General features: G+C 40.7%; 1 protein-coding gene across 1 annotated transcript; it reads left to right on the top strand.

Annotated features, from left to right (window-relative positions):
- Positions 1-859: 859 nt before the first annotated feature.
- Positions 860-23,825, top strand: LOC131255916 (disease resistance protein RPM1-like). The gene is made up of 3 exons (XM_058256859.1): positions 860-1,100; positions 20,520-23,307; positions 23,434-23,825. The coding sequence occupies exon 2, from the start codon at positions 20,575-20,577 to the stop codon at positions 23,296-23,298; it is 2,724 nt and encodes a 907-aa protein (XP_058112842.1). The 5' UTR covers positions 860-1,100; positions 20,520-20,574; the 3' UTR covers positions 23,299-23,307; positions 23,434-23,825.
- Positions 23,826-24,043: the final 218 nt, after the last annotated feature.

The raw sequence follows: 24,043 nt of genomic DNA, 5'->3' as shown, positions 1-24,043 counted from the left end.
GTAATAGCCAAATTGATGCTTCAAAATCTACGGTCGGCCGAAATCTGTAGAATTGCTGAATGGACGAGAGGTCCAAGGAACCCTCTATTAGAATGACTCATATACTAATCTACACCATAAATGTTGAGTGAGGGTCATGGTTATGGAAAAAAATGGATTAGACACCATTTTCCACTGCATACACCTGTATGGTCTTTACTTGGCATGATTTTATTAATTTCTTTAGGGATTCTATAATACTTTGTCAGATTGATAAATTTAAAGAAAGGAAATGAGCAAAACTAATAATAAATAAAGAGAACTGCTTGGAAAGTATAGAGTTAGAATCGAACTGTCTTGAATAGGTGGAAAGACGGGGAAAATAAAACACTCTTATTTGAAAAGAGATGGCCAGACACCTCTGATCGTACTCCTAGTCTTCATTTGAGCTGCTTCGATGATTGACCATTGTGAAAATTGTCAATGGATTCACCAATTAACTTAAGAAAATCTTTAGCTTTCACTCTCTAATCACTTCTCGGTTCCTTATCCTTACTGTCTTTGTTTGATCAATGAGGGTGTGAATTTATAGAAGAAAAATTAAAGTAAGAGGAGCTATAGGCTGTCACTGAGAGGAAATTAGGTTGATGGTGTGAGGGAATTAGATTGCTAGTACGAGGGGATTGCGTTGCTTGCCTCTCATAGCATATAGGTTGTCGGTGAGAATGTGCCCTTCATTTATTAATGGTTTCCCCCCACTTTTTTCATCCTTTTGTCATAGCTAATTAATAATATAAGGAAACATCAGCATCCTCCACTCAATATTCGTTTTTACATTTTATTTTTAACAAAAGCCCACGAAAAGCAGGGATGGCGAGGAACGATGAATATTTGACCAGACTCATTCATGTATGACTTTCTTGTGCCCATGGCTTTCCGTTCAATAATTGAAGCTGAGTTTCCTTTGTTTTACGCGTCCATAAAGTAGCAGTGTTTCTTTCGTGGAATGAAGCAGAGAGAGGAAGTATCAATACCTTATTATAAACGAATGAATTAAGCAGAGGCATTCATCTTCTTCATCCAACAAAGCTTGAAGATGACTTTAATGGCAGACAGTTAAGGTACGTTATTTTATTTTTTATTTTTCTTCTTCATGATTCAACACACAATATCTTCGTATTGGAATCCAGAACTGAATAACATTCATAGGTGAACATTCTAGAAAAAAGTAATTACCACAATTATCCATGTTCATACCATAGATTCCTAATATCTAAACGTTCATATAAAACACTGGATGTGAACTTTCTCATAAAACGGTTTACTTCCTGTGAACATGGTCGGGTAGATGATATGTTATCCACCGATTTGAATGGTATAGCCGGTGGAAGAGGATTTGCAATCCTCCAAGGGATTTGGAGAGCTTTTGGGGAAGGTGGGTTTTGATTTGGGAAGAGGAAGGGTGTGAATGGTGAAGGAAATTGGCAAGGAAGGGGTCTCAAACCCCTTTTGCAACGGAGACGGATTGGCTACTCCCCCTGACACCAGCCCCGTGGCCCGTGGTCGATGCTCTGTGGGCCCACCATGATGTAACTGTTTCATCCATTCCGTTTATCCATTTTTACGGATCATTTGAGAGACTATTACAAAAAATAATAGGGATATAAATCTCAGTGGACCACACCACAGGAAAACAATAATGATTGGATATCCACCATTAAAATCCTCCTAAGGCCCACTGTACTCTTTATTTGACATCCAATCTGTTGATTGATTCATAAAGACCAGGATGAAGGGAAAAAATTAATATCAGCTTGATCCAAATATTTTATGGCCCCCAAAACGTTTTTAATGGTCAACGTTCATTCAACACTGTTTCCTGTAATGTGGTTCACTGTCAATTTCAATATACCTCATTTTTTCTCTCATCATATAAAATGATCTATAAAAATAGGTGGACGGCATGGATGAAACACACACTTCATGGTGGGGCCCACAGAGCACCGACCACCTGCCATTGGCTGGTGGCAGGGGGAGTAGCCAATCCGTTTCCTTTGCACCAGCTATATATATCTGGTGTAGGTACGTGTCGTGCGAAGACGAGCGGTGACGGTCCTCGAGTTCCAAGTCGTACGAACGGGTAAAAGGAAATCAAAGTTACATGGCCCTACAGTGCTGTCTTTATTATATCCATACCGTTCATCCATTTGTTGAGATCATTTTATAGTAATATACAAAAAATTGAATCATATCTAAAGGTCAAATGGACCCACCACAAATAACAGCGGAGATAGTGATTTTCACCATTAAAATTTTCGTATGGCACACCGTAACTTTGATTTTCCATCCAATGTGTTCATAAGGTCACAAAGATAAGAGGAAAAATAAATTTCATACTGATCCAAAACATCAGGGAACCCCCCGAAAGGGTTTCAATGGTAGACGTTCAATCCCCCGCTGCTTTTTTGCACTGTGGTCTACTTGATAGTTAGATCTATCTTATTTTTAGCCTTTAAGCCTTAAGAAGAGCTTACAAAATAGATAGACAGTTTGGATATAACACATACCTCATGATGGACCCACATAACTTGCTGATGTCAATACACCAGCTATATAGCTGGTGTGCGGTACACCAGGCCCCACGTGTAAGACCTCCCTTCCCATCTTTCTTTCATTTTTTTTTTAAAGAAATTTTTTTTTTTCACATGGACCAAGCCGGCAGGGTCGAGCTAAGGTCGACTGGGTTGCCTTGTCCCACTTTCTTGGCCAACCATGCAGGTCGACGTGATGGTGACAAGGTCTACCAGATCACCCTCAACAACCCGAGTTTGACAGGGTGGTGATAGGGTTGACCTGGTAACCCTGTTCCCCCATTGGTCAATAACTTGAGGTCAACTGGGTCACCCCGTAACTTGGGGTCAACCAGATCGATCCACCCTCATTCGTCTTGGTACACTCAATCAAATACTGGTCCATGATTGGTCTCTAGCAACCAATGCTCCTATAAGCCAGATTACATCGATTTAGGGAAATCCCAAGTTTAAATTTTCTACACATGAGTTCACGCTAGTTAATAATCTGGGGGTTGGTTTCTAGGGTTCAATATAACTAATTTTCAAAATCATATCTATGTCAACATATTTATTATGGTAAGTCCTTAGCTTACGATTCAATTTAATCTCAAACTCATGATCTGATACCAACTTGTGATGTTCTGAATTTCAGGGGTTGAATACATACTCGATCCCTGACATTCGAGTATCACTTAAGCCTTTTGGAAATGTCATTTGGTTAAGCATCTACCAATTGTATCATGATCATGCGTGAGAAGAAAACTAAACAGTGCATATCATGGTTATCACAGGTGTACAAGGAAAACAAAAAGTCTCATACATGCATGCATACATCCTAAGTTATAGAGTCCACCCAGCTAGGTACTCAATATACATGTCCAAACATAAAATGCAATATGCAACCACGTCCTCAAAAGGAAACCAAATTGGTGGCCCTAAAACGTCACTTTACATTTAGTTGTCTATACACTGGAAGTATAAGAACTCCTCAGTATGGTCCACATACTACTCAACAAGCGTATCCACTTTTAGGGCACCTGCATCGACAAAATCATTTGGTTCGTGTTCTAAAATATTGTCTCGAGTTGGGGTGAGTGATCAATTCAGTGATACTATTTACTTAAGTTTCATATGTTATCAAACAGGTACAGGAATGACATGAAAGTCATATATTTGGTTATTTAAATACGCGAATGATATGAAATGTGTATGCATGACCTGATGTTTAATTATACCAATATAGAACCACATCAACACCATCACTATTGAGGACATTAACATATGCGTAATGGTTGGCTTGAAGCACAACCCAACAAATGTTATGGAGTGCATAATTAGCCGAGTGCTGATTAATATTTATTAGTTCAAACAACAAGTTGATGAAGCTGGGATACCGCCATCGAATCTCGGGTTTCTATCCAAATTACATGGGTCATTGTGGCACTAGGTAGCTCCTCACCAGTATCACTTAATCCATTTTGGCTTTCCATTATATCAAGTCCCTATACTTAAATCAGATTTATAGTAGGGTTAATCGTCTGGAGACGGCCATCACCCGACCTCAATATGGAGAAGGCACACCACTCGTATCATCAATATCATGACAGGGTCTAGTATTTCTTACGTGTTAGCCGGTCACTGTGGGGAGGCTCGTCACCCTAGTGTAGGCCGACAGCCCAGGTACAGTGTCTCATACCGCTATGTTTGGCCCCCGAGTCTCAACGGATCGTATCACACTAATGGTCATAAATGACCTCATTCTTTGGTGACAGTCAGCATGGTATCCCAAATTCCATAATGTGTCTCAAACATTTATCATACATGCGATCGGGCCATGCAAGGGACTAATCTGATTGTCCAAGGAGAACCCTGGATAGACCGACATTGGGTGCAAGCAAGCTATGTAGCTCCAACTACTGTCGATCGCCTAAGTTTTGCTAAGGTCAGCTACATGAGTAGGGGTGGCTAGATGTAATGCCCCGAGTTTTCAGAACTTGAGCATATGACTCGTTTTCCAAAAACCTAAGTGTTAATCTTTAAGGATAGCCGAATTCCACATATATTTTTACTCTTTTATTTTCTTTTTCAGAGTGAGCAGTTTAGCGGAATAGGAATAAACCAAATATAAAGGAAATTGCATATACATTCAAATTATACGAGCGGTTACCCAAATGACTTATAAAAACCAATGTCTCAACGCTTAACAATTACAAGAATTACACAATTTAATACATGAGAAATAATAAAATGCATATAAACTTGAGCCGTAAGATCGCGCAGCTTCTCTTGGTAGATACAGCCATGTAGCCCTGAGGATCGTACCCTGTACCTCATTAATCTGATCATGAATATCATTTAGGCCACCTGTGCTACCTGTACGGTTATATATTTGATGAATGAGTGGCCAGCTCAGTGTGAATTCCCCTCAAAATTACATACTGCTGATTAGGTAAGCGTAGTTATAAATAAAAGATATTCAAAAAAATACGTGATGCGGTCTTATTAGATGCATGGATGCATGAGTGCACATCTACTGGGAATGCTCATCCAGTTGGCTTTTGGGCAAAACCCATGCAAGTGGCCGATCACCAGCGAAATTACATAGTATATGCGTAGTGCCAAACTCACCAAAGGTGGGTCAATAGTCGATGGTCTGAGAGCTAGTGAAATGATACCACGACTAAGAACACATGCTACAGTATCCAGAATTAGTCACCCGTCATCGCCCATATACTATGAATGCATGATTAACCCATCTGTTATTATTCCATTTATAACTAGCCAGTTTAATAAAGCTCAAAAGTCACTGGGGGGGTTTATCACCTAGCGTAGGCCAACAACTCGGACATAATGTCCCATGACCACCATCCCCGGCTCATGAGACAATCACCTTAGGATGTTTAATGGAAGTTCATCAACTAGTGGTCAGTCATAGTTCAACATATGGAACTTACCATCGCGTGGTTATGTAAAAATAAATCATCGAAGCCATATAGGAAAAATACTAAGTCTAAGCAACATAGGGCAAATAGAAAATCAAAATCATATAGAGAAAATATCCAATCTAAGCTGCATAGGGCAAATATCAAGTAGATGCGATAAAAAGACCATCCTCAAAAGTCACACGGACACAATAACCCATGGATGGTAGGCCCACTTCAATATTCGTATCATTCAAGTAACCACTAAATCGACAGCCCATTATAAACACAATCAATCAGGTTACATCCCAAGTGTGGGTGTACATTTATAAGTGGGGTTTCCCACTGATTGATGTACCAGTTTAAGTTTCATAATCAATCCACAAGTAATCCACAAGCATAAGAAAATATGCAGGATAAATATTGAGCATGTAATCTAGCATTCAATTCCAACAACTAGCACATGTAAGTATAAGATAAAGACATCAATTATCAACTAAAATTTTAAAAAAATAAAAATAAAAAAAATTATCACTTAAGTGTAATATCCTGAATTTTTACTATTTTGGATTGTTAAAAATACTTTTTAAAAAATAAATTTATAACTATCCCACGTCATCACTTACTGGCCCTTAATGCTCAAGGTGAGCCTATATGTAGGTGATACCAATAAAGAACCATAAAAATTCGACTAACGAACCGTATGAAGCCAACCAATCTGTCTGATCACTTAAACCTCAAGACCAGCCTTGTGAATTGTTCATCTAAGGCCCAAATCTAACCGACTCATCACTAACTTATCAAGATTACCATAACCAAATAAAAACATACCTAAAGCCGAGTCAACTACAGGTCGGATCTTAATTTATAAATCAAATCAACCTACTTACTCATTTAGCCTGAGAACCAACGATTTAGGGTAATTATGATTAAATCACCATTTTCACTAATTTTGAATAGGTCATACTGTGAACTTAATTAATCCAGACCCTAACAACTGCACCCAAGAAATCTCCCTACCGAATTCATTCAAAAAAATGCCCTGATTACCTGGATGAGCTCCTGACCGCTTGTTAGTGGGCCACCAGTTTCAAAATTATAGAATAATGTCCATCTCACTAGGCTTAACATCCATCGCGGATTGTGGGCCCAAACGATGCCCCGAACCATACAACTTGGACCGTGAAAATAGAGCTTGAAAGGCGTGACTCTCCAGGACTTGAAACCTGAAACTTAAGTGAGTTGGCCCCACCACTAAAACGGTGAAGTTGAGACTTTCCAACCGTTGGAATTGCAATCAAACTCAGGCCATGAGTCAAGGATATTTTCCTACTTATATCCGTATAATTATGGGCCCGATCAATCATCATTGACCGTTGATCACAAATCGGGCCCCTTCAATCAATTGACTCATCCGTTTGCCACCAAACTTGGGACAAACCTTCATCTGAATATGGGCCACATATTCCATAATATAGATGGGCCAGGGAGGGCACTGGGACAAGCCCAAGGGTAAAAAATACACCCACCAAGGGTATATGCATTAGGTACAGCCTTCTCAGGGCCAAATGAGCTAATTTTCAGGCTATATAAGCTCTAAAAATCATCTCCCACCCTCTCATACGAATTTTCCAGCAATGGAGGAAGAGAGAGAGAGAGAGAGAGAGAGAGAGAGAGAGAGAGAGAGGAGAAAGAGGAGAGAGTGAGCTCAGAGAGTGGGAATTGAGAGGATTCCCTCTCCTACCACGACTTCACGCCAAAAACTACATTTCTGCCACCACAAGAGGGGATTTGCTACGATCCAAAAAGGTAACCACCCTATCATCTCCCTAATTCTAGCATGAGGAGCCACGTGCATGCGTCCTAACCTACGAATCTATGTGACATAGGCTCCGACGCGTCAACCCACGAGTCTGACACCCCAAAAGCTACTCTGTGAGCCTTCGGTAACTCCTAGGTGCGGACCATTAGCTATAAGTGGCCATTTTTCAAATTTAGGCCGAAATTAGTGATTATGGGTGTGGAATTTGCTTGTATGTCAGTTGCATGTATGTTAATTGTGGAATTGGAGTGTTATTTCAAATATTTTTTGATTTAGGGAGAATTCGGTCTCTCAATCACCCAGGATCCTTGCATTGCCTTAATTCCTGATATTCATGAGTATAAAATTAGGACACATTCTCCAAATTCTTTAAAAAAAAGAAAATTTCGCTGCATGTTCCCTATGCACATGATTAATTACTGTTTTTCATTCTATGCATGATTGTTTCTTTGAAATTGAGCTTGTATACATGTTTGTTTAAATTTTTCATGTATTTAAGAATCCTTGATGAATCATGATTTTCATGTCTATAATTTACTTCTATGTATGCCTAAATCCCTCATAACTAGAAGTAGACCGATATCTACTTTAACATCATTCACTTATACCCTGCCCCCTTTCCAGATCAGCCAGTAAGTTTCAGAACCCACATGGGCAGCCCCCTCTAGTAAGGCTGTCCATGGGCAAATTTGACCTCGAATTATGGATAGTCGGCTGTAGTCGGACTACGTAGGATGTTGCTCCCAATGTCATATGATTTGTACGTAGTTCGTCTAGAGGGGACAAATTGGCTCACCAGCTGGTCATCCATGTTCGTTAACCATGTATGTACACGCTTGCCTGAATTTGAAATACCTCATACCTTTGAGAGGCCACTATTAACCATTAATGATACGACGAGCCCCCCCCCCCCCCCCCCCCTCCCCCATAGTGACCAGTGAGTAACTAAGACTCGGGAGCCGGGCATGATGGTATGAGACACTGTGTCCTTGCTGTCGGCCTATGCTGGGGTGACGAGCCTCCCCTTAGTGACTAGCGAGCATAGGAGGTGATAGGTCCTTTTTCGAACGACCCCCGTTAAATTACCTGGCCGACGATTCCGTGTCAGATTATCGTTCGAACGACCCAGGAATGAATGGAATTAAATGATGAGCCATTCCTTGTGGTGATTTTGTTATGTAACAAGCCTGCACCTCAGAAATGAGTGATCATACTCGGTGTTTGGGTAACGACTCATACCTTTAGGTATCGTGCCTTACCTTTAAAATTATTGATTTGTGAGACAGATGGATGATACCTAAATTTGCATCATGGATCGCAGGCTCAGATCTGCTCCGTATGCCTTGGGCCAAGTGATTTAGATAAGGTCATTGATTAAATAGAGGTGTTTCAGCTTCCCTAATCTTATTGGATGAATGAATTTAATTAAATACTCGGCTAACATCTCACCATCACATTGTATTAGTTAAGATTGGTGATTTAGCAATCGAGGTCGCATTGAGGGAATATTATGCATTGCAATCGTTAAACGTTGTCGCTTAAGGGAGTGTTGGAAGTAAGGGCATGCATCATATCATGAAACCATGCATATGCATTAATAAGAGTGGTTAGTATTATATAAATGATTGCATTTTTCTAACTTTGTCCATGTATTTGATAATATGTGTAACTTATTGATAATGGTATCCACTGAGTTGATCACTCACTCTCACTCTATGACGATGTTTTAAAACACCAACCAAACCCTAGCTTAGATGCAAGTGTTATGGAGCAAGAAGCGCTAGATGGGGTGAGTATAGACGAGGAGAAGGAGCTCTCTTACTTTCAGCTTTTAGGTGAATCACCATAGGCCGTCTTAGGACTAGTGATGAGGTTCAAGGAAGGATTTATATTTCTGGATTATGTGTATTTTTGTGAGACACGGTCCCTCATGTTCACTTATATTATCTCTTTGTCGGATCTTCTTACTCCATGATAATTGCACATGTGTTTACTATTTTAGTCTTGATTTATGCTGCATGATCTACTTAAATTTCCCCATTGCTTATGAAATGAACAAATTACACCAATTCTGAAACCCAGTAGGGCATAAGTAGAACCTAGAAATTTGGAAGTCAAGTACCTACCCCCCCCCCCCCCCCTTCTGAAATTCGGGGCGTTACATTAAGCTAATGGGAAAACGGAAAGCTCAAGGGGAAGAAATCATCACCTGATGAACTGAATCACCTTCTAATGTCGCTAAGTGATTGTGCCCTTAGAACCAAATCCTATCATGAATTATAAATTTTGTATGGTTAGATCTAAGTTTTATATTGTTTTTTGTTAAAGTTCTAGCCTAAGGTTTGGATCACTTAGGTTTAGGGTTTCACCCTAGAGTTTAGTCATGTACTTAGATTCTAGGTTTTGATTATATAATTTGAACTCTATTTTGTGTAGCTATTAATGATATTATTAATGGGAATAATAAATGAATAAAATTAATAAAGTAAATTAGTTTTAAATTTTAGGAATATTAACAATGGCTAATATTATATTATCTTATCTAATAATAACCCACAATGAATAATAATACTAATAGTGACTCATAATAGTAATAACAATAGTAAAAGGAACCTATAATAATATCATTGACAATAGAACTCAACTCGGTGAAAGAAGTCAATCAATTCGAATGGTCAGATTTGGCCCTGATGGCGATCTAATCGGCATAATCCTGACGAGGATTTGAACCGCAGGACCTTGTCACTGCAAGGCTGTACCGAATCAGCCCTTGAACTAACTCAATTCATAACCAAACTCAGTGAATGTTGCTAAGTTGGATCAGTTTCATTCCATGTCTTATGGGCACATTACTTAGGTAAAAACAAAAGCGGAGTAAGATGTAATTACCTATCTGGTTACAATAACAATAATGGGAGATCCTGGAGATGGATTGGAAAATCCAGCAATGAGCTAGATTTTGCCATTTACTGAGTTGACTCGGCAGTAACCGACGACCCAATGCCCTCTCTCTTCTTTATCACTTTCTCCTTCTCTTTCTCTATTTCTTCTCCCACTCTCTCTCTCTCTCTCTCTCTCTCTCTCTCTCTCTCTCTCTCTCTCTCTCTCTCTCTCTCTTCATCTTTTTTAGAGAGGTCCAGCAGCCTCTGGACTCAACCCAACCAATGGACTAGCAGTCTGACTCGGTCCCAAACCGAGTTGACTCAGCTCCCACATTTATTCTCTCTTCCTTCTCCCTTTCCTTCTTTCTCTTCTTCCTTCTCTTCTTTTTCTCACTTTCTTCTTCACTCAAACCCATACACCAGCAGGGTTGCTAGACTGAACCAAGCCCAACTCGTACGCCAGACTCGACAGCGAGTCGGGTTGACTCGAAGGGTGCAAACACCCTATTCTCAACCCTTCTCAAACACTCTCTTCTTTTCTCCTTCTTGCTTCTCCTCCCTCTCTTTTTGAGTATCTACCCCACAAGACTCAACTCATTTCGGGTAGACTGACTGACTCGATGCAATGTGGCATAAGGTCGGACAGCAGCCCCGACTCAATGTGGCACAGTCTCCCTCACTCTCTTCTTTTTCTTCGTCTTCCTTTCTTTCTCTCTATGGACTTTCACGAGGTCTGGAATGGACTAGACCCGTCTCCAACTCGGGCTGATTTCAGCCCTACAAGTCGATCCCACACAGCCCGACAGCCACCTCTCTCTCTCACTCTCATTTTCTCTTCTCTATTTCTTCTCCTATTTTATCTCCCTCTTTTGATTCCCACTCTCCCTCTTTTTTCTTCTCCTAACAAAGGTGCTACTATTCTGCACTGGTTCGCCTTAATCCGAACAGGCCGGGTCAACTCAATGAGGCACCGAGTTCACACCTACCCTGCACTCGTTCCCTCTCTCTCCTTTTTACCTGTAATGGGGCCCACACCATCACAGTGTTTTTCAGTTTGATGCGGAAGATGGTGCCGCCTGCAATGGTGTTTTTCTTTCTTGGGCCTATCACGGTGATCTGCACCGATTGGATGAGCCAGATGGGGCCCGTGATCAGTGTGGGGTCCACTTTTCAATTTATATTTCTTTCAAGTGCAACATCTCAAGAGATAATCCGCTGCGTCTTCCTTCTCGAGTGGAGGGGAATTTCTCAGCTATCTCTATAGCTACCTTAGCTTGAACAATCATGATGATCCTACGGAGCTTAGGGATAGGTTGGGATCGCCCCAGCGGGACTTTCCAGAAGTGAGAATGTCTCCCACCCCGGCTTGCCTAGCAGACGATTGCCTGCCCTTATTTGGCGTCGAAAGGAGCACTGAGATATCATCGGGGGGAACGACTGGGATGGAAATGGGAGGGAGCACGCGGATCTCCAGCGTGGCAGACAAAAAAAATGGAAACTTTCATTTTTTGGGAGATGCCGCACCCACGCGTTCATTGTGCCAGAAATCATCTGCATGCACAAGTGCTCCAAGGTGCGAAGCTAGGTGGGGTTTGTCCGGTGCGGGCCCTCTATCAAATGGATGGTTCGGATCAATAGAACGGTGGCCAATGGTGGGCCACGTTCGCAGCAAACGGACACCATCCGTTTAAAAATGCTCGCAGGCGGGAACAGCAAGAGAAAGAGAGGGAAGCCTCTCTTTTTCGAAAAGTTTCGGGTCAAACCCGATTGACTGGGTTTCCTGACCCAGTGTTCAGCGGGTGAACACGTCCTATGCACATGCGCCATGTATATGGGGTCCACCATAATGTGATTTGTAAATACACTCCCTCCATTCCACTTGGAGGGCCCAATCAGAGCCCCTGACCAAAGATGAGGTGAATGTAAAGCTCAGGTGGGCCATACCAATGAACTATATATAGTCTATTAGCGTCGATTTCTATTGCTCTAACGGTCAGATTGCCATACTATCAAAAATCAACGATCTAAAGGAGTCCTACTTAAATAATAGGAGTCCATTAACAATCATAGCAATGACTAGGAATGTCCAGGTGGCATTTACTATATTTTTCTTACTATTAAGATATCGTTTAACAATGTTATTGTTAACATTCTTATTATGATAATTATTTTATTTACATATTTATTTTACCTTGCACTGACTGATCAACTTATTAGTAACTAATTTATATTTATTTGTGCTTAACAAATGCCTGTCATGTCCCGTGGTCCCATGGTTGGTATTGCGATCCCCTGGTTGGATTGTGTGTAATTGGTGATTGGAGGCTTTAGGACTACTTGGAACTTCCTAGTATGCCTTGCGTAATTGAATTTTTACAATAGTAGGGTTGGATCTGTAAGGTTGGTTTGTATTCTGTTACAACGTGAATTTGGTTTGATGGTGGATCTTGATGATATAAGGCCCAAAATTGATAATGTGTGGTTCAATCTATCTAATAGGGCAGTGTTTAGACTTTCATTGCCCTTGGGATCCTAGCAATGCAGTGGGTTATGAAGATAAAAGTCAATTTCATGATGAGATTATTGTTTGTCTTTGAGACTTCAACAGTCAGATGACCTGATCAAGGTCGTACTAGACGGTTGAGATGGATAGATTGAGGACCACTGGAGGATGATGCTTAAGGTGAGTCAAATGTATTCCCATGCACGTGTAAACTAATTTAGATCTTCAAGGTAACACCCGAGTACCGAAAAGTAAGGGGTGTTACACTAGATTCGTCGACCATCCCTTGTTTTCAAGGTTAAGCAGGGCTCGACCTCTTCTTATCATAGCTTAATATGACGAAATCAGTAATATAATATTTATTTGACATCAATAGGGTTTCAAACTTATCTCAAATAATAAATGTATATGCAAGTGTAGGTCAAAATTTACATGTGTACACATTCAATAGCTAACAAAATATACAAAGAACATGCCCAAAGTTGTAAAGGAATAAAAAACCTTTAAAATCTACCATTGCCATTTACAAACCCTAATCAACCACCAACAAAGTAAGCACTAAAATGAGCATGTATTTTGTCATACATGTGATCTACCAATAATAATACTCTAATGCCCTATTTTCGAAACTTGACTATACAAATCATTTTTTGAAAACTCGAGTATTAAACTTTAAAGATAGCCAAATTTCAGGTAATTTTCTTTTCTTTCTTTTGTAGAGTTAGCAGTTTAATGGAAGAGAAATAGATCAAAATTAAAGGAAATTCACATATACAATTGACCCGCTCAAGTAAGAGATTAAACCTTTCAAACTGCCGGTTCATTTAAGCAAGATAATGGGTCTTTTAAACAGTGGACTCATTCAACTTGCAAAGGAACGGGTCTTTCAAACAGTCGATTCACTCATGTAAGAGAATGAACCTTTCAAACAGTCGGTCCATTTAAATAATATAATGGGCCTTTCAAACAGTTGGCTCATTCAACCAATAGAATTGGTCTTTCAAACAGCTGATTCATTCAATTACCAATGAACGAGTCTTTTAAATAGTTAACATGCTCAAGTAAGAGAATGGACCTTTCAAATAGTTAGTCCATTCAAAATACAAAAATGGTCGTTTGAATGGTTCACTGATCTTTCAAACAGTCAATCAGGCACCCAATAACGCCCAAGTGTCATGAATGCATGATTAGCCAAGCCATTATTATTCCAATTTACAAGCAGCCAATTTGAGAACGCTCAAAAGTCAGTATGGGGGAGGGGGGCCATCACCCAGCATAGGCTGACAGTTCGAGCATAGTGTCGCATACCATAATCCCTATCTAATAAGACTCCAACATTAGGATGTTTAATAGTGTCCTTGTCAACTTGTGACCAATCATAGTTTAACAAATGAGACTTACCATCACATGGTCATACAAAATAATCCATCAAGCCACTTAGGGAGAATATACATTAATCCATGAATGGTAAGCCCGCATCAATCTTCCATTTAATCCATCAGTCAAAGTAGACACTAGGTCGAGAATCTATTATAATTGCACTCAATCAAGTTACATCCTAAGTCAGAATGTACATATATAAGTGTGATTTTCCACTAATAGATGTAGCAATTCACGTTTTACAACAAACCTTAAGTATAAGAAGATATACAATACAATATATAGATATTTATACAAGATAAATGTTGAGCATATAATTTGATAATGAGATTCAATAACTAACACAAGTAATTATGAATTAAAGATGTCAGTTATCAATTGAAATTAAAATTGAACTATCACTTAAGCTAACATGAAAGATGAAAGCTTAAGGGGAAAAAAGCATCACCTTATATTTTGAATCGCCTACAATGTCGCTAGGAAGTGTGCGTGCCCTTGGAATCAAATCAACCGTGTTAATCCAATCTGTAACTTGACTCGACCTCAATTCGATATCCATGCTCCAATGTCACTAAACTCAGCTAGCCCATCGAGTGAACTCACCTCATGCTCCCCCAACTCAGATCAACCCGGCAATCACAACATCGGTCTATTGGGTTTGAGGGAGAAACACCTTGCTAACTATTGAGTTTGATGATCAAGACCCAAAGCAAAACACACTCAGAACTGAGTCAGTAACTTACTGACTTAGTTATACAAGGATTGGAGTTGGTTCGACTTGGTTAGGAGCCGAAAGCCAACATCTTCTCTCATCTTCTTCTTCGATTCTACTTTTTCTTCCTCTCCTTCTCTTTTCTTCTATTTTCTTCATTTCGTTTTCTTTTCTTTCTTTCTTTTTTCCTACTATGCCCAGTAGAGTGGATGGGCTAGACTGGGCCCAACCCATATCCAACATCCTAACTCGACTCAACTGAGTTGAGCAAGTTAGCCATACAACTATTGACTCGACTTGACTCGATGTGAATTGCACCCCATTCAGCAGCCCGATCCACTCTCCTTACTCTCTCGTTTCTCTCCCTCTCCCTCTGCTTCCTTTCTCCTTCCTCCCTCTTCTTTTGCTATAATGACCAACAGGGTCCGGACTTGACCCAACTGAGTTTGAGTGAGTTCATGAATCAGCTCAAGTTAAGTTGGTGTAGTGACACGTGCGCGCGCGCGCGCACACACACACACAAACTCTCTCTCTCTATCTCACTACCTTCCCTATCTTCCTCTTCTTGCCCCCTCTCTCTCTCACTCGCCTTTATTTCCTTCTTACTCCTTCCCTTTTCTCACCCTGTCAACGAACCAAGACGGAGCTAGGCTCAGCCCAACTCGGACCACGACTCGTCTTGCCCGGTGCGACACAGCAGTGACTCTCTCTCTCTCTCTCTCTCTCTCTCTCTCTCTCTCTCTCTTCGGTTTCTATTTCTGAGAAGGAAAGACAGAAAAGGGTAGCCTATATAGGCTATACTAATCCATTTCTAGATGCCCCTAATCGTCAGATTAGCTATCAGCCAACGGCTCTCGAACGATCAAATTTGAGACAATGATCGTGGCTTCTGATTACATGGCCCCTATTAGTCACCAGGGAGGAATTTCTGAGACCATAGCCACCCTAACGAACGTCTTAGATTGGTGAATGGGCCTCACTAATCGCTAATGGGTTTTCCAATCAAACGAAGAAGATGACCTAGCTGTTAATGACAGGTCATCATCGAGTGGTTGATCTTATAATTAGTAACATATAGATGGTGTGGATTTATCCCATGATCACTGTGGGACCCACCAGATGTGCAGTTATTAGCATTTTCACTTAATGGATCTTGGTTTCAACATTCAGCGGCGGCTCTCTTGTTGCAATGGAAACCCCATAGTGTGAAGTGAATGGGGGGCTAGGATGGTTTGGAATGGAAGGTTGAGATGGAAAGGAGTGGAGGCATGTAAATCGCAACAGCTGGCAACAATGAAACAAGATTTCCAGTTTCGAAAATACGACTGCACGCAAGTTCGGTTTGGGCTGAAAATTGTGTGCATGCACATGGGTTTCGATGTGTAGGAAGGGCGAGGGTTTGGTCGGATTTGAATGGCCAATGAGATAAACGATCTGGATCATCCTCTTTATCCTTGAAAGTGGCCCATCTAACGATCGATCAACATTCGTTCGCTTGCTGGCAAAAACACGAAAGAGGGAGGAATTCTTTTTCTTTATGGGAAACCATGGGTCAAACCCAGTTTGACCGTATTTATGGTCTCGTGTACCGCAGGTGCACACTCACTATGGTACACAGCCAATTGTGGGGTCCATAATAATGTTGGACGAAATTCACTCCATCCATTTGATTTGGGGATCCCCATCAGGGCCTCTGACAAAAAACTAGGCATATCCAAAATTTAGGTGAGCCCCACGACTTGATTTGGGCCCCATTTGCAGATTCCCGTCAATCCAATGGTTGAGTCATCTTCAGATCCAACCTTCACTGTTCATAATGGTTCTTAGTCGATCCTAGAAGAAATCTAATGGTTGTTACTATAATCAAATGGTTGGATTATCTACTTATGTAATGGATTTCAACATCAAGTGACGTGGCCTGATAAACGGTGGATCTAGTGATTTGGATCTCAATTTAAGATGATTTAAGGCCAGGGCATTCCATAGTCCACATTGAACAATTTCAATGGTTTCTAGGGCTGTCTAATTGCGACCTAAAGGTTGATTTTATAACCCGGTGTTTGAATTATGGAAATCAAGTGTTGAAATGATTGACAAAACATTGTAGATCTCGTTGTTCAAACTCTTAAATCTAGGATGAATGATTTGATGGTTGAGCTCGCGATTAAACAAGTTCCTAATCTAAACTAGTGATTGGTCTTAGTGATTGTTCTTATAATTGTATGGTTGGATTTGTACGAAGTTAAGTAGATTGTTAATGACCATGATATAAGATGAACAAATAGTGGACCGCATGATCTAATGTATGTGATAGACACGGTGCGGTTAAATTGCCTACAGGGTGGTTGAAATCCTAAATTAGGTTTTTCTGATGACTTGATGATCAATGGATGGATGGCTTAATATATGGATGGGGATTACTTTCAATGGTCAGATTTAGATTGGAATGAATGTAAGTGTCCAAGTAAGTTAGGTTGGTATTTATACTAAGTTAGTTCACACGGTAACACCCGAGTACTGAAAAGTACGAGGTGTTACAAACACAAACAATGACTTTTATAGCAAAGCATTTAAGGCATACTTGACTTAAGGATTTCTACAAAATCAAAAGGGATCATAGTCTATCACCTTCAAGGGTTGATAAATAGAAACCTAGGAAAATAATTTGCACCTTGCGTTAGCTCACCTGACTCGGATTTGTTCCTAAAGTTAAGATTTTGAAAAGAGTCACCGAAACCTAAATGATTTGAACAAGCCTTGTAATGTTTAGAAAAATTCAACCCTAACATCATGATTTAGGGATCTAGGTTCGAAGTTTACCTTCAATGATTGCGGACGGAGATCCAACAAAGGATTTGGTCATGGCTAGATCACCAATCGGATGGGAAAGAGGCAACCTTCACAATCAATCTCCCTCTCATACACAATTTCCGTTTCTCTCTCTCTCTCTCTCTCTCTCTCTCTCTCTCTCCCCCCCCCCCCAAAGGCTAGGGTATGAAAATTCATATGAGGAGAGGGGGTGTGAATAAAAAGGGTATTTATAGTACCAGAATGTACACAAATGGCTCTAAATGCTAAGTCTTCATTATACTAACCCTATGGGGGTGGTTTCAAACCATGAGAACCTACAGGAAAGTGTCCAAGTCGATCCAAGTCAAGGGACAGGTGTCCCATTAGGGGATCTATGTTTGGACATAGTCATCCGACGATCGTACATTCTGATCAATGGATAACGTCCCAAATTCAGTTCAACAATCACCATTGATTGATCGAGGGAGCGGCTATACAAATATGCGTAGGGGAATATCTTAAGTCGATGCTTCAAGTTTGGCCATGATCTGATGGTTCGAAGGTCACAACTTCGATAAAATGGGTCAGGTGATCATTTCACTTAAATCTAGGCTATTAACTAAGGTAATCGCATAACTCATGTTGAGCGATCCGAGGTGTCACATTAGCTCAATATTCGCAATGGACATTAAGCATGGTAAAACGGATGCTAATTTATAATTTTGAGACCGATAAACTAGAACGTGTGGTGTAGCCCTAATTTAGTTAACTTGGGTATTTATGGAGTATGTTAACTCTCGATATTCCTTGTTGGTGTCAACAAGTGGAGGAATTGTCTAAATTCACCCACCCACCTATTTGTGATGTGTAGAAACAGGCGTTCGACTCCAATTTCCTTAAATCCATCATTTATAGCATAATTAGGGAACTAAGTTGAACTAGTACGACCATCTGACAGCTTCACTCGCATATGTACTGGGGTTTCTATGTGAAATTTTACAGAACATTACAACCATGTCACCTGCTTCTGATCATTCTTGTCAATTGGATCCCATAACCTTTAGCCAAAATTTTCATTTGCATATCTCAAGAAGATACATTATTTTGCCTTGTCATCAAGTTTGGACTGCTCATCTTTTAGAACATGCACAAATAATCTTATGTGTTCATAGGAAACATATTTTCTGGTCTATATACTTTTTGCAACATCTCTATTTAGAGGAGCTGAAAGAGATAGATTAATTAAGAATCAAGCCATGCAAAGCGTCTCTCCAAAATAATTTTGGTAGTTTGACACGCGAAAGCATACACCTGATTCCATCTAAAATAGTGAGATTCATTATTTCTAGTACACCGCCGTACTGTAAAGTCTGAGGAATGGATTGCTCATGCCTTTTTGTTACACCATTGTAGCGGCAGAATATCAAATCCATGAGATTTATTTTCCATTTAAAATTTTCATAAGGTTTCAAAGACCAGGAAACACAAATATCAGCTTGATCAAAGCTTACGTGGCTCAAGAAGTTTTCCACGGTAGGCATCTATTTCTCACTGCTTACTCTAGTTCGGCGCACTTGAGTATTGGTTTTACTCAAACAACCGAATTTCTAGGAAATTACGTGGACCAATCAGAAGTGGCTGCTTAGGAATTCCCTGTGCCTTCAGCACATTGATTATACTGAAGTGACGTCACTAAGCTTTGTGGGCCTTACCATGATGCATGCGTTGTATCCATACCGTTCATCCATTTGAAGAGATCATTTTATAGTATGAGAAAAATAATGAGATAGATTTAAATTTCAAGTTTACCCCACCATAGAAAACAGTGGGACAGTGACATCCACCGTTCAAAACTTTTAAGGTGCCACAGAAGTTTCCGATCAAGCTTATATTTTTGTTTTCACTTCATCTATCTCTACGGTAACCTATGAATAGGTTGGATCTAAAAAATACATCATGGTGGGTCCTATAAATGTTTCAACGGTGGGTGTAACTGATCCCACGGTTTTCTGTGGTGGGTCCACTTGAACTTTAGATCTATCTCATTCTTTTTCTCATGCCATATCATCACTTACATGATTGGTCCACATCATCTCTTACATGATCAGCGCTGCTGTATTAAATGCAGTATGTGATGACGTGGCTCAATCAGATTTTCTATCTGTAGCAAGCTGGCAAGCAGAGGATCCGGGTACATAACGTATGGCAATATACGGTGAAAAGCAGGGAAACTGATGTGCGCCAGCAGCGTACAAGATGGGAACGGATTGGCTACTCCCCTGCCAGCCCCGCGGCTGATGGTCGGTGCTCTGTGGGCCCACCATGATGTATGTGTTTCATCCATTCCGTTAATCCATTTTTACAGATCATTTTAGGCTGTATACCAAAAATGAGAGATATATAAATCTAAGTTAAACCACACCGCAGGAAAACAATGATGATTGAATATTCACCTTAAAATCCTCCTATGGCCCACTGTACCGTTTATTTGACATCCAATCTGTTGTTTAGGTCATACAGACCTAGATGAAAGGAAAAAAATAAAGATCAGCTCGATCCAAAACTTTTATGGTCCCCAATAAGTTTTTAATGGTCGAAGTTCATTCAACACTGTTTCCTGTAATGCGGTCCACTTGAGATTGGGATATACCTAATCTTTGGTTTCGTACCATAAAATGATCTATAAAAATATATGGACGGCATGGATGAAACACATACATCATGGTGGGGCCCACAAAGCACCGACCATCAGCCATCGGCTGGTGGCATGGGGAGTAGCCAATCCGTTTCCGTACATGATAGTCTAATCAGATATTCATCGATCTTGACCATCCATTAGGTTTTCCACACTATTCATGAGCTAGTATTAAATATTAATAAAAGAAAAAGTAGAGATTGAGAGGAGGATGTCATCACGTTAAATAATTGAAGATAGTTTCCTTTTACCTGTCAAATAGGTGTGATGGACTTTGAAAGCTAAACGTCAAGTATCAGAGAGAAGAAGAAAAAGAAATGGCAGATAGTGCTGTGAACTTCTTAATACAACACTTGAGGCCTTTGCTGGTAGATGAAGTGCAGTTGTTGAAGGGGGTCGATGGAGAAGTCCGCGAACTCATAAATGAGTTTGATAGCATCAAATCCGTCTTAAGGGATGCCGACGCAAGACAAGATACCGATGAAGGCCTCAAGACATGGGTGAAACAAATCAGAGAAGTAGCTTATGACGTTGAAGATGTTCTCGACGAGTTCATGCTCAGCCAAGCACAAGAGCAGCAGGGATGTATCGATTTTCTTTGTATACTCATCAAGCAGTTTATGGTGCGCCATAAGACTGCATCATCGATACGAGATATCAAAACCCGAGTCAGTAAGATTAAAGAAAGAAAAGATGCTTACTCTCTGGATAGTACGGGGCAAACTTCAAACTCCAAAAAAAAGGATCCCCGACCGAAAGCTCTTTTCGTTGAGGAAGCTGATCTTGTGGGTATCGATGTGCCAAGAAAGGAATTGATTGAACGGTTGGTCAATGAAGATTCAAGACTTTTGACGATTTCAGTGGTCGGGATGGGTGGCCTTGGCAAGACCACTCTGGTAAAGAAAGTCTACGATGACCAACGGGTGAAGAAATGTTTTGAAACATATGCTTGGATCACTGTCTCGCAATCGTTCAAAGCGGAGGAACAGCTTCGAAGCATGATAAAGCAATTCTTCAAGCCGAAGGAAGATCCATCTCCCCCAGGTTTAGACGCAATGCCACATGACGAGCTCATACAAGAGCTATGGAGCTACTTGCAGGACAAAAGGTATTTACTTGTTCTTGATGATGTATGGGAGGCAGACGTATGGAATGACATAGGCGGTGCATTCCCCCAAAACAAAAAGGGTAGCAGGGTAATGATCACTACACGCAACGGTGACGTCGCACGTTCTTCTTGCTTCCGACCCTCTGCTCCCATCTACGATCTCCAACCTCTGCATCCAGAAAATGCATGGTCCCTCTTTTGCAAGGAGGCATTCCACTCGCATGAGAAGAATAATTGCCCTCCTGAATTGGAGGAGTTTTCGAGAAGCTTTGTAGATAAATGCGAAGGATTACCGCTTGCAGTTGTCACATTAGGTAGTCTTCTATCCGGCAAGACGTATGACGAGTGGGAGATGATTCACCGTAGCCTTGGACCAGAGTTTGAAAGCGATGACAGTCTTAGAAGAATGATGAAAATATTATTGCTCAGTTTCAATGACTTGCCTTACTACCTGAAATCATGCTTCTTGTATTTGAGTATTTTCCCCGAAGACTATCCGATTAAGCGTATGAAACTAATTCGCCTATGGATAGCCGAGGGGTTCGTAGAAAGAAAAGTAGGCAGGTCAAAGGAAGAGGTTGCTGAAGGTTACCTCAATGAGCTCATCGCTAGAAATCTGGTTCACGTGGCAGAAAGGAAATTAGATGGGAAGGTGAGCATTTGTCGCATCCATGATCTTGTGCGGGAGATGATTATTCCAAAATTCAGGGAGGAGCATTTATTTGCATCTTCTGTTGAAAAGCCTTGTAACAGAATCCGGCGTCTGTCCATTTATAAAGATGAGAATTTTCCAAAATTTGATGCCTTCTCCTGCCTTCGCTCATTGTTCATTTTTGGTGCAGAAGGACTATCTAATGCCCCTACAATCACTTCATTTTCCAGCTTAAGGTTGTTGAGGGTGGTTGATCTTGAAAATACGTCCATGGAAATCTTTCCTGATGATCTAACAAGCTTGTTGCTTTTGAGATACTTAAGCTTGGAGAATTCAAAGATCAAGAAGCTTCCAAGTTCGTTGGGGAGGCTAAAGAACTTAGAAACATTGAATCTTAAGGGCACTTTCGTATGTGAGTTGCCGGTGGAGATTCTCAAGCTCAAGTGCCTATGCCACCTTCTGGTTTACCGCTATAGTACTGGAGAAGGGTATTATCAGCCATTTAATCCTAAAGATGGAATTAAGGTGCCTGCTGGAGTCGGGAGCATGAGATCCCTACAGAAGTTGGCACATATAGAGGCAGAGAGCGGCATCATTAGAGAGCTGGGGAATCTCACCCAACTGAGGAGGTTAGGCATTATCAAGCTAAGAGTGGAAGATGGGAATGATTTATGCACTTCCATTGAGAAGATGATTCACCTTCACTCCTTTGAAGTGAGATCAATGGATGAGGAGGAGGTTCTCGACCTGCATTCTTTATCGCATCCTCCGCTGCATCTTCAACGTCTATATTTGGGAGGGCGTTTGGAGAAGTTGCCTGAATGGATTGCCTCGCTTCATAATCTGGTAGTAGTTCATCTGACGTGGTCCAGATTGGGGGATGATCCACTCAAAGCCCTTCAATCACTGCCCAATTTGGTGGAACTCTTACTAGATGGAGCTTATGATGGAGAAGAGTTATGTTGCGAGGGTAGAGGATATCCAAGACTTAAGAAATTATGGCTCATTGAGTTGAGCGGGTTGAAGAATGTGAGGGTGGAGAAGGGAGCAATGTCAAGCCTTGAAGAGCTATATATTAGACGTTGCGAAGAATTAGTGGAGGCGCCGCTGTGGCTCGAACACGTCACTAACCTCAAAGAACTCTACCTGTATGATATGTCGGAAGCTTTCTTGAAGGGGCTCAGAAAGGATGGAGCTGAAGAGTTGGTGGATTCCATTCGCCACATCCCACTCATACGATATATAGACACTCAGACAAATACTTATCGGGATTTGTCATGATTCTGAAGAGTTAGTGGATTCCCTCCTTCCTATTTACACTTTATATTTTTGTTCTGTCTGTTGCTCTTCTTTTTTTTTTTAAATTGCATTTCTTAATCTTTTCTTTTTTAAATGAAATTTTTACTGTTGTTTCAGGGAGGCCGGTTCCTCTAAAATTATATGGAGTAAGCTTTGTATGTTCCTTATATCTAAGCTATTCATCCGTTTTGACCATTCATTTTAGGGCATGGCCCTCCACGTGATTAGATAGGCATGATCCTGGGGCATCCTTTCACCATGGGTTTCTTTTACTTGATGCACAGTTCAGATGGTATGCACATTTAACATGGAAGCGGATTGGGTGGTGTTGGGCGCTGTGGGGTCCACCTGATGTATGTATTCTATCCATTGCGTTCATCCGTTTTGCCAGCTCATTTTAAGGCATGAGCCCAAAAATTAAGTAGATCAAGAGTTTTAGTGGACCACACACAGTAAACAGTGGTGATTGAATGCCCACCATTAAAATACTTCTTGCAAGCTACAAAAAAGTTTTGATCAATCTGATATTTGTCTTCTCCCTTCGTTCAGATTTATGTGACCTTATCAACACGTTAGATAATAAATAAACATTACGTGGACCCTAAGAAGGTCTCAAGGGTTGGCTTTCAATCACCACTATTTCCTCTCCTCTGTTGTGGTCACTTAAGCTTGGGATCTGCTTCATTTTTGGGTCATGCTCGACAAAGTGGATGTATGTGGCTTATCC

The sequence above is a fragment of the Magnolia sinica genome, chromosome 9 (assembly GCF_029962835.1).
Source record: "Magnolia sinica isolate HGM2019 chromosome 9, MsV1, whole genome shotgun sequence".
Taxonomy (NCBI): Eukaryota; Viridiplantae; Streptophyta; class Magnoliopsida; order Magnoliales; family Magnoliaceae; genus Magnolia; species Magnolia sinica.
Note: the sequence above shows the minus strand (reverse complement) of the source record. Positions and strands in the feature narration are given on the sequence as shown.

Bases quoted from the DNA above. Each gene is read 5' to 3' on its own strand.
- LOC131255916 (XM_058256859.1), top strand. From the start codon at position 20,575: ATGGCAGATAGTGCTGTGAACTTCTTAATACAACACTTGAGGCCTTTG.